At 61.4% G+C, this 10,860-nt stretch overlaps 1 protein-coding gene across 1 annotated transcript in view; it reads right to left on the bottom strand.

The window, feature by feature from the left end:
- DHX38 (DEAH-box helicase 38) overlaps positions 1–10,089 on the bottom strand; it is a 25,601-nt gene extending 15,512 nt beyond the window's left edge. The window contains exons 1-21 of the mRNA XM_025192225.1: positions 10,034–10,089; positions 9,820–9,896; positions 8,991–9,146; positions 8,064–8,225; positions 7,850–7,957; positions 6,609–6,721; positions 6,391–6,528; positions 5,940–6,126; positions 5,662–5,847; positions 5,145–5,285; positions 4,269–4,379; positions 4,051–4,167; positions 3,659–3,766; positions 3,434–3,546; positions 2,880–3,088; positions 1,678–1,832; positions 1,437–1,592; positions 1,228–1,362; positions 1,026–1,151; positions 838–933; positions 514–635 (exon numbers count right to left, since the gene is read on the bottom strand). Of these exons, the coding sequence (XP_025048010.1) occupies positions 514–635; positions 838–933; positions 1,026–1,151; positions 1,228–1,362; positions 1,437–1,592; positions 1,678–1,832; positions 2,880–3,088; positions 3,434–3,546; positions 3,659–3,766; positions 4,051–4,167; positions 4,269–4,379; positions 5,145–5,285; positions 5,662–5,847; positions 5,940–6,126; positions 6,391–6,528; positions 6,609–6,721; positions 7,850–7,957; positions 8,064–8,225; positions 8,991–9,125 (2,618 nt within the window). The 5' untranslated portion in view covers positions 9,126–9,146; positions 9,820–9,896; positions 10,034–10,089. The remainder of the gene's footprint in view (positions 1–513; positions 636–837; positions 934–1,025; positions 1,152–1,227; positions 1,363–1,436; positions 1,593–1,677; positions 1,833–2,879; positions 3,089–3,433; positions 3,547–3,658; positions 3,767–4,050; positions 4,168–4,268; positions 4,380–5,144; positions 5,286–5,661; positions 5,848–5,939; positions 6,127–6,390; positions 6,529–6,608; positions 6,722–7,849; positions 7,958–8,063; positions 8,226–8,990; positions 9,147–9,819; positions 9,897–10,033) is intronic.
- Positions 10,090–10,860: the final 771 nt, after the last annotated feature.

Here is a 10,860-nt window from a genome sequence, read left to right as displayed (position 1 = left end):
CAGCAGCCACCTTTCCCCTCCCCTTGGCACTGCCCTGCCCTGGCGCAGCGTTGCAGCAAGGACAGGAGGCATCAGCATATTTACAAATGAACACGTCTCCCTTCTGTATCAAAGTGGTGCCAGGCACTGGGGTGACCAGCGCTGGGCGCACAGTCCACGGGCACGGCCCGCACAGCCCTGCAGCCCTCAGGGCAGCCAGTGCCCGCAGAATGTGGCCGCCAGGCGCTACAGGCCGAAGCGGGCCGGAGTCCGTCGTGGGGTCATGGGCTCCCCCTGCTCCTTGCGCCCAGGGGTATAGATCTTCACCGACCTGCCAGGAGAGGGCACAGCTGGTCAGAAGGGCCAGGCCTGGATCCCGCCAGCCTGTGCCAGCTTGGTACTGCTTGCAGAAGGGCCCAGCCTCAGCAGGACCCACCCAGCAGAGTGCACAGCCCCAGGCAACCCCATACCCACCAAGGAAGGCGGGGGGCCACAGCCAAGTCCAACACTGCCAGTGCACAGCCCAGGTCCTACCTCAGACTGCCCAGGGGGTTGCGGCGCTCCTGCTCTTCCCGGCGCGCGCGCAGCTGCTCCTCAGCCAGGGCCATCTCCTCCTCCATGGCAGACGCCTCCTCCTTGGCCCGACGACGGTTCTCCTGCCACAGCCAGACAGTCGCATGTGGGTGGGGGGTCTAGCTCGGGCTGCTGCAGGCTCCCTGCAGAGCTGCAGCCTCGCAGCAGGACCCCAGGGCCCAGCCCTGCCTGCGCCCTGGCCTTAGCGCACAGGGGGGGGCAGCACCTTGGCTGGGGCCAGGCCCTTCCCTCCATGCCCCAGCCCCAACAGTCACACAGACGTACCTGGCGCGATTTGCCAGCGTGTTTGATGCTGTAGAACATGGGCCCCAGCTCTGCCAGCCACTCCCCGTCCACAGCCGTGACACATTGCATGTACTCCTGCAGGCAGAGCCGCCGTCAGCTCCCTGGCCCAGGGCCTGCAATCCCCATACCCGCTGCTCCACCCTCTGCCCAGCCTCCCCACAGCTCACCTTGGTGGTCATCACCAGCTCATGGTAGACGATGTAGTCGGGTGTGTAGCCCATGCCAAAGAGGGAGCTGGTGGGGTGCAGGTGGCAGGGCATCCCTGTGCGGATGTTCACGTACTCCCCGATGCCCTGCGGAAGGGAAGCCTGGTCAGCGCGACCGCAGGCAGGTGCCCCCGCCTCCTCCAGCCCCCCGGAGCCTTCTCACCTTCAGCTTGGCTGCCTGGTGGAAGTAGGCAGCACAGATGCACTTGCGCACGATGTCCCAGTCGGTGCCACAGGAGGCCAGGCTCATGCGCTGCTGCACCATGATGTCCTTCAGCTGGGCCCGTACCCCCCGCACCTGCCATAGCACATGCCAGTCAAGGACTGCCCTGCCCCCTCTGGCCCCCAGACTCCCCGCCTCGAGCTCCCCACCTTGCGCATGGCCTTGGCGTGGATGAAGTGCTGGTTGCACCACAGCGTGGAGTAGCCGTTGTTCTTCCACTGCAGGTAGACGTTCAGGTAGGTCAGGTGGTCACTCTCTGGGACGGCAAACTTCTCCCGCACCTGGTCGCTCTCCTCCTCCCGGCCCTGGGGGTGCAGAGCAGAGCGTGGGGTCAGCCATGCCACCAGTGGCGGAAGCAGGAGTCCCCTGAGGGGGGTGGGCAGCAGGTACCTTGGGCCGGTAGAAGATGGCGGGCACAGAGAGCATGGAGACAATGAGCAGGATCTCAGAGCTGCAACCCATGTCGCAGGAGACAATGAGCATCTTGGAGAGTGCTGGGTCCAGCGGGAACTCCACCATGAGGCGCCCCGTGGGGGTCAGGCCGCCTGCAAGAACAACACAGGGCTGGTACATAAAACATCAGAGGCACCACTCTCCGGGTCAGACCCCAGGTCTGTCTTGCCCAGTCTCCCACGTCGCACAGCAGCAGAGAGCGGATGCTGATGGGGAGAGTGATCTGATCTGACCAGGGGCTTCTCCTCTCCCACTTCCAGCCTCCAGCACTGAAGATCTAGCATGTTCTGACTCAGAGGCCGTGCCCCTCACTCCCTGCTCAAGAGCTACCAATTATACCCGTCAGGAATTTGTCCAACCCCTTTTCTGAATCTGGCTAGACCGTCCGTTTCCACCACATCTGGTGCAACGAGGCCCACACTGTAGTGACACCGGGTGGAAAAAGAATGCCTGTTGGTCAGGTTTTGTGAGCTCGCGCTGAGAGAGAGAGTAAAATAATAAAGCCCCGCTGACTTTCTCTTCATCATCTAGTATTTTGTAAATGCTTCTCATGCCCCTCCTCAAGCATCTCGTGTGAACTGCGCAGACCTGGCCTCCTCCTCGGTCTCTCCTCACATGGAAGCCCTTCCACACCACTCATCCTCGCTGCCCGTCTCTAATTCTGTCTCCTTTCTGAGATGCAGGGACCAGGACTGGGCACTGTATTCAAGGTGTGGACACACCATGGATTTACAAAGAGATATCACGATACTTTGTTTTGCTCACAATTCCCTTTTTAACAATCCCTAATGCTTTGCTGGCCGCCGTCACGCCTGCTAAGCACTGACTGATGCTTTTAGTAAAGTGTTCACAGCGACTCCCACAGCTCTTCCCTGCACTGTAACTGCTAGTGTAGAGCCCGCCACAGTGCAGGGACAGGCTGGGCTATTTGTGCCCTGGAGTGTCACTTTACTCTTATCTGCATTGAATTTCATCTGCCACTTAATTGCCCACAGGCTCATTCCCACGGTCCACCTTGCTCTTATGGCTTGCAATCATTGTATCATCCACAAATGTGGCCACCTCACTACTCACCCTATTGCTGGGGGAGCCCCACCAGTGGCACCTGTCCCTTCCCCTGCCCCCCAAATGCAGCGTACCGGTGTTGTCCAGGGCGCCCAGGATCCAGAGCTGGTACATGGAGTTGAGCATGTTGTCCTCAGGCGGCGGGTCCATGAAGTGGAACTGCAGCAGGTCCTGCACGCCCAGCGATGTAAGCAGCAGCACCACGTTGGCCAGGTTGGTGCGCTGGATCTCGGGCACCGTGGTGGGCAGCAGCTCGTTCTTGTAGGCGCTCTGTGTGTAGAGCCTAGGAGCAAAGGCTGTGAGTGCCACTCCCTCCGCCTGCCCTCCCATGGCAGCAGCTGCTCTGCCACAGGGTGCTGTAGCAGGGCCCGGCTCCAGGGGCTGTGGTCAAGCACTGCCAGGGGCCTCGCCCAGCACTGGGGGTGCGAGTGCCATCAGGCCCTGCAGGCATAGGCACATGCCCCCCACACACCGCAGGTGAGAGCCCTGTCTTGGTGGCTGACTTCCCCTTCCCGTCCCCAGCAAAAGAACTCTAAGATGGAGAGCCACTGGAGCCAACCCTGCAGAGGCAGGAGGCGTCTGCTTAGTGCCCGGGGGCAAACGTGACCAGCTCTGGTCTGGCTCCTACCTGAAGCACTGACCTGGGCCCGTCCGGCCAGCACGGCCCGCCCGCTGATTGGCATTGGCCTGGCTGATGGGGTAGATCTGCAGGGCATCCATCCCGATGCGGGGGTTGAAAACCTGATAGGGAGGTGAGCAACAGAATGGGCCCGACTGCAGGGCAGGGGAGAGGAGGAGCTGCTCCATGACCCACACAAGTCCCACAACCTCCCTCACCAGACCCTCTCCTCACCTTCAGCTTGCAGTAACCAGAGTCGATGACGAACATGATGCCGTCCACTGTCAGTGAGGTCTCAGCAATGTTGGTAGCCACGATGCACTTGCGAACCCCATCGGGAGCCTGTAAATACCCCAGGCACCAGCCTCAGCTTCTGGGCCCAAGACGGTGGGAACAAAAGGGTCCCCCCAAACCTGGAGTCAGGGGTCTAGGGTAATGCTGGCATCCTGGGTGAAGGGGTACCTCAGAAAGGGGTCAGCACTAGTACCAGCAGGGAGAGGGCAGGGTGACAATGTCTGTGCCTGAGGGGAGCAGCCCCTGGCTCATATCCACCCCAGTCAGACCTCCCCCTCCCCCTCCCTGCACCAGCACAGGCCTGGTGGCCCCGCCTGCTCCCCAGGCAGCACCTTCTGGAAGATCTTGGCCTGCAGGTCAGAGGGCAGCTGGGAGTAAATGGGCAGCACAGCAAGAGCCGGTGCTTTCTCCAGCTCCTCCAGGTGCTCCACAATCTGCTCAGAGGTCACCTAGGCACAAAGAAGGGGGTGACCAAGCATGCCAGTGGGGGGAGGGGAAGAAGGGAGCCGCATCAGGCAGTCCGTGGAGGGGGAAGGGGGCATCAGCTCACCTCGATGTCCTCCTGCCCGGGCATGAAGACCAGGATGTCCCCAGGGGCCCCGGACAGATGCACCTGCAGGGCCTGCTTCACTGCAGCCTCCACATAGTCCTCCTGCGGGGTCTGCAAGGCAGGGAGCAGCTGATAGCGGAGCCCAGCCAACTGCACCCCTCCCTCCCTCCCCACAGGGCCAGGAGCAACCCACCTCACTCTGGTCCCAGCCGCACAGAATCCTAGAGCAGTGAGGCTGGAAGGGATCCCTAGAGCTCATATCTAGTCCAACCCCTGCCTGAGGCAGGATCAGCCCTGCCCAAACCAACCCAGACACATCTATCTAACAACTACACTTTACGCAAGACAACCGTGAACCTTGACACAACAGCACACACAGCTCTCTAATCTGCCATAGGAAAAACGGGAACCGTGGCAGCCAACGACCTGCTTCTATAAAAAACTGTTAATATGAATTGCTAATAAATTGCACTCAAGAGATCCTGCAACTTCAAGCCATTGGTCCATGCTCTGCTCTCTGCAACAAGGCAGAAAAGGTACTTTTCCTCTTCTTAACGGCAGTCCTTCAAGTATCTGAAACCTGCTATTGTGTCCCTTAAACACCCTTTCTATAACTGAACATGCCCAGCTCCTTCAACCTCTATTCTTATGACTTGCTTTCCAAACCCTTTATCATCCCTTGTCGCCTTCAGCTGACCTCTCTATGTCCTTTTAAAAACATGGAGCCCAAAGCAGCACAGTATCCAGTTGAGACTGGACCAGCGCCCAGCAGAAAGGCACCTTCACTTTCCGCACCTTACACCGCTTCTATTGCTGCAACCCAAAACCACATTTGTGTGCACATGACCCCAGCCATAAGGACTCCACCCAGAGCACCTTGCTGAAGAGGATGTCAACAGGGAAGGTGCGGCCTGGAATGTGGAAGATGGGAACATTCCCGAAGAATGAGGCAAACTTGTCAGCGTCCATGGTAGCCGAGGTGACAATGAGCTTCAGGTCAGAGCGCCGGGCCACCACCTGGAGGTAGAGAGCACAGGGGCAGCAAGAAGCACACAGCCCTGGAGAGCTCTGAGGCCACGCATGACCTTTGCTGCACAGGACAGGACTTGCTGTCCTGCCCTGCCCTGCCCTGCATGTTGTAGCTTCCCTGCCCAGCATATGCAGGCTGCTGCTGCCCAGCACAAGACCAGAGCAGCCAGCAAACACTTCTGCAGGCTGCTGAAGTTACATGGCCAGCCTGAGAAGCTCCCACGTGGCACAGAAGCCCTGCTTCACCTCTGCTCCCACTTTGTTGTGCCTCTCACCCAGCTGAAGTCCCCCATGCTGGAAACCAGGCTGCAGCCTGCATACTGCCCATGGTGGGCCCCACCCTGCCCTGCCCTGCAGCACGGACCTCCCTCAGCAGCCCAAAGAGCACATCGGTGCTGAGCGAGCGCTCGTGTGCTTCATCCATGATGATGGCACTGTAGTGGTCCAGGTCAGCCTCACGTAGTGACTCGCGCAGTAGGATCCCATCAGTCATGTACTTGATGACTGTGCTCTCTGATGTGCAGTCCTCAAAGCGGATGGCATAGCCCACCTGGGAGGGCAGAGGTCAGTGCTGCCGGGGCCGGGGCAAGGGCCAGGGCTTAGGCAGCTGCTCCCACCCCAGCCCAGCCCGGCCTGACTCACCTCCTCCCCGAGGCGCCCCCCCATCTCCTCGCTGACACGTTTGGCAACGGACATGGCTGCCACTCTGCGAGGCTGGGTGCAGCCAATCATGCCATAGTCGGTGTAGCCATCCTCATGCAGGTACTGTGTCAGCTGTGTGGTTTTCCCGCTGCCCGTCTCCCCCACCACAATCACAATGCTGTTGTCCCTGAAGGGGCGAAAGATCTCCATGCTGCATTCCTGGGCAGCGGCGCTGCAGCCAAAGAGGCCACTCGCAGCTTGGAAGGAGGCAGTGACGACCCAGCCCAGCCCCACAGCCCAGGAAGGTGGCTCTGCCCACCAGGCTCCCATCAGGGGTGGTGACCACATTGGCTGCCATCAACTGCACAGGGGGTGGGTGGGGTTCTCCCCCACATGCTACATGGCCAGGCAGGACACCCAACAGCCTGGGCCTAGCGGCTCCTGGCAGTACCTGATAACAGTGAGCAGCTCCTGCTGCACAGCAAAGATGGGCAAGTACTGCCGCTGCTCCAGGATTGACTTCTTCTTGGCAAACTCGCTGCTGGCCTCGCTCTTTTCTTTCACATGCTCAGCAAACTTCTGCTCTGTCCTGGGACATGAACTCATGCCTGAGCATAGGACCACTGCCTGACCTTGTACCCCCAGCCACGAGACCTGGACAGCCCCTACCTGTAATCCACTCTGCCATCTTCTGCCACAACCTGGTCCTGCTCCTCCTCCTTCTTGATGCCCATGATATCTCCCAGCTTGGTGCCCGCCAGCTCCCAGTGCTTGTGCTGAGCCTGGAGAACAGAAAGCCGGAGTCACCGCAGGCTGGCCGCTGGAGCAGACCCCACACGCACCCCCTCTGGCACCACACACCAAGTGAGCATTTGTGCATCCAGAGAATGCCCCCAGCCTGACCCTCTGCACCCCCAGCCTGAGACCCCAGCCTGTCCCCTCCTGCACTGTGCTCCGGGTGCTGGCTGGCAAAAGCAGGCAGACAAAGGTCTCAATAGAAAGCCCTCAGTGAAGCAGCCATCATGCCCAGGCCCCACCCTGGCTGCTGCAGCGGGTAACCCCTCTCGCTCTTGTAGCCATGTCCTCACTCCAGCTGGAGCACAGGGCCAGCTGTGGCCTCCAGCTGCAGGATAAGGCAGGGTCAGTGACTGCGATGCAGCTGTCAGAGCTCCCTGCTCCTTGTACAGCATGAGTGCAAACTGGCAGCATGCTTGAGCCTGTCTTGTTCCCCGTGGGAGCAAACTGCAGCAAATGCAGATGTGGCAACTGCCTCCTTGCCCATAGGTTGGACATTACTGCTGCGCCTGGATTGGCTCAACTCCACCTTCTGTCCCCAAACTGCAGCTCATGTCCTCAGTGAACACTTGCATAGCTGGGGCATGCGCAGAGAGGTCCCTCCACCCCCCGGGATGCAATAGCTTTGTGCTGCAAAGGAGAGAGCTGGGCAACAGCAAGCTGAGCCCCTGCCAGGCATGGTGCACAAGGGTGGCCTCTCTTCGTCTGAAGATACACAGCCCAGGGTCAGCTGTCCTGTCCTGAAGGAGCCACTCGCTTGCCTCTCTGGCCAACTCCCTGCTCCAGCCACCCCCAGACCTGTGAACCACCCTGACGCCCCTCCCCTCTGGTCACTTCCAAGAACTTCCAGGCTTGTGGGGACTCTCTCTGCCTCATTCAGCTGATGCCCTTGGCTGCCCTGCCAGTCCCCAGACTGCCTGGTTACTTACTTGGGACTCATCTACCTGTTTCCCCTTTCCTTCTTGTCCCATGCCTCAACTGGAAGCTTAGGGGAAACACCCACTTTGTTCCGTCTGTCCTGTGCCCAGCACAGCAGGGTCCAGCCCCTGGCCTATGCCCCCAGCATTAGGGGCCTGTGGGTGAACAGGTGAAGGCAGCTAAGCTTTGCCCCATACCTTCTTGCGCTCTTTCTGCTCCCTGTGCTTGCGCACCAGCTGGCTGCCTTTGCGGGCGATGATTGCCAAGTCTGACGTGGCATCCTTGACCGGGATGACTGGCTCCGGCTGTGGAAACAGGATTGGAGAGATGCCGGTGAGCCCCAGCCACAAGCCTTTGCCAGCCCCTGCAGAGCGCCCTGGTGGCAGCATGCCAGCGCTGCCCAAGTCCCACCTGCTTGGTAAAGACGATCCTGCCATCCAGAAATGGGGGCACCAGGTTGTGCACCAGCAGGTGCACCTTGGCTGCGTTGTCTTCCTCAAAGTCCTCATCCACCTCAAGCCGATGGACCACGCCGCTAGTCAGCATGCGGTTGGTTTCCCAGCGCTCGTTATCCTGTGAAGCCACGTGCAGCAGCATCAGCTCCCTGCCTAGCATCTCAAACAAGGGCCCTGCCTAACCAGCTTCCTTCACAGGTGTTGGGGAACAGGGGAGACGCAGCACGGCCCAGCTGTGTTGTAACACGGCCCACAGCCATCACTCTGACTGGCCCAGGACTGCTCCGTGGCCTAACAGGCAATGGAACCAGCAACGTGGCAGGCTGTGGGGCAGCCAGACTGCCTAGGCTTAGGAGGCTATGCAGCCAAGGGGCGACAGCTTTCCTGATGGGAAGGGGAGAAAATGTGGGCAGGAGCAGGCAGGGTCGTTCTGGGAAAACAATCAGAGGCTTGAAACCATGTCTGACTCCAGCTGAGCTGCGCTGCAAAGCACAGGGCAGAGCTTGGAATGCATCTGCGCAGATCCACCGGCCAATGCGGAAGAGAAGTGAGAGCTTCCCTGGGCTCTAGGGAGACCGCACTGGAAGGCAACACTCAGGTCTGGGTCGCTCATTAGCAGGAAAACCTTGGTCCAGGGAGGAATCCAGAAAACGGCCCCAGAAAGGGCTGGGGAGCTGGAGAACCAACCGCCAGGGAACCAGAACTGCCAGCTCTGCCTAGCCGAGGCATCCATGACACCTGCAGATCCTCTCACGATCCAGCCCCAACCCAGCACAGAGCTGCAACCCCTGTGCATGTACACACACATGCATGCACTGGCTGAACAGGTGGTGAGGCCGGCTCCCCAGGAGTCAGCCTGGCCTGGCCCAGGACCGGCTCCTACCTCATTGATCTGCCTCCGCTGCGCAGAGATGCGCTTCTGCTTCTGCTTGGTAAGGTGCTGCTCCCGCTTCCGCACATACTCTTTCGATGAGTAGGCCAGGGGATTGTGGAACTCGTCGTAGCCCTCGTCCATCATGTACCAGTCCCGGTCGGCTTGCTGTGCACACGCGGCAGCCAGGGGGAGAGGGGCAGGCAGAAGGGAAAAGCCGGAGGACTCAAGAGGCTGCGCATCCTGCCCATGCACAAGCACCTGGAGGCTGGGGACTTCCAACCCAGGAGTGTGGAGCCGGGTGCCTGGAGAGGGCTGTCCCATATCTGCACGGAGCCGCCACACGGAAACTCGGCAGAGGTGCTGGGCCCAGGCTGGCCACGCGGGGGAGCCAACAGCTCGCACAGGACCCAGGACAGGACCCGGGCGGCTACCCGTGCAGGCCGCCAGCCCCTCCTGTTCCCTGGGACGGCCCCTCTCCCAGGGCCCCATGCTGCAAGCACCCCCACACCATGAGCGCACTGCCTGAGCTCTGCACCGAACCACACTTGCTCGCCCCACCCGCCCCTGCCCCATCCCAGTGTACTAAGGGGCCCGCACCTCGGCCTTTTCTCCAGAAGCCACAGACGATGCCGCACCGACCCCTTCTTCTCACACAGCCACCTGCTACTGCTCTACCTGCCCCGGTGCCTCACGCACCCGTGCTGGCCCTAGCTCTGCCCAGCAGGCTTCAAGGGGACACCTCCCCCGACAGCCCTGGTGCCACCCCGCTGGGACAAAGCTCCAGGCTCAGGGCCTCAGACCCAGAAAGAGGCAGCACCCCTCCCTCCCAGGCTCTTACCCGCTGATCATCCTCCCACTGCTGTCGCTCCTCCTCCGTCTCGAAGGCAATCCCTTCCTCCCCGTCCTCGCGCCTCCCTGAGGGAGAATGAGCTGATCAGCATGGAGCCCTCGCAAGCGCCAGACCTTTGCTGAGCGCCCAAGCAGCCAACTTCTTGGCTGTGCCTCCCGTGAGAGGAGTCAGGCCCCCAGAGCCCCATCTCCCTACCCCTCACCTTTCCCCCGAGACAGCCGCGGCGTGGAGCCCAGGTGCTTGCGGTCGTCTGCCCACTCGTTGTACTTGTACGAAGGAGTAGGAAGCGGCGTCCTGTCTGGGTACTTGCTCCTCACAGACCTGGGACAGCACCAGCACGGAGGAGCGTTGCTGGTTAGCAGCCCAAGCACTCTCCTCCTCCTCCTCCTTCAAGGCAGGCACCTGCCGCCCCTCAGCACCTCCACGGGGCACTCCCCGAAGCTGCCCCCGCCCCACCACCTCCGCCTGCCCCAACCTCTGCCCCCACCCAGGCTTCGCTCCAGCACCTTTCCCGATCCCTCCTGTCCGTGTCCCGCGAGGAGGGCGTGCGGTGGCCACGGTCCCGGCAGGAAGGTGCAGGTGAAGGCGACTCCCAGTGCGAGCGGCGCGAGGTGCTGTAGCCGCTGTCATCTTCCTCCCAGCTCGAGCAGGACGGCGTGGCGGCATCTGGGAGGAGAGCGGATCTGTGACGCCGGACACAGCCCCTGCCACCCGGGCTCGGGGACTCCCGCACGCAGCGCAGGCCGGGCCTGGTGTTGCTTACGCAGGGCCCCGGCGCACTCAAAGCACGGACCTGGTGTGGGGGGAGGGCGGCAGCCCCGCGTGGGGCCCCCCAGGATGGGATGGGATGGGATGGGGCAGGGCAGGGCAGGCGGCGTGCTCCCCCAAGGGCTGCAGCTCCCCCGCGGGGATGGATCGCGCCTCCAAGCGGGCCCGGGCCACCGCCCCAGCGCCCCCATCCCCGCGCTACCTTTGGGCCGATGCCGGGGGCTCTCCGGCTCGCTCCTCCTGCTGCCGCTCCTCTCCGTC

This window comes from Alligator sinensis, unplaced genomic scaffold (assembly GCF_000455745.1).
Source record: "Alligator sinensis unplaced genomic scaffold, ASM45574v1 scaffold1060_1, whole genome shotgun sequence".
NCBI classification, from domain to species: Eukaryota; Metazoa; Chordata; order Crocodylia; family Alligatoridae; genus Alligator; species Alligator sinensis.
The sequence above is the reverse complement of the archived record's forward strand: the minus strand, read 5'-3'. Positions and strand labels throughout refer to the sequence as shown.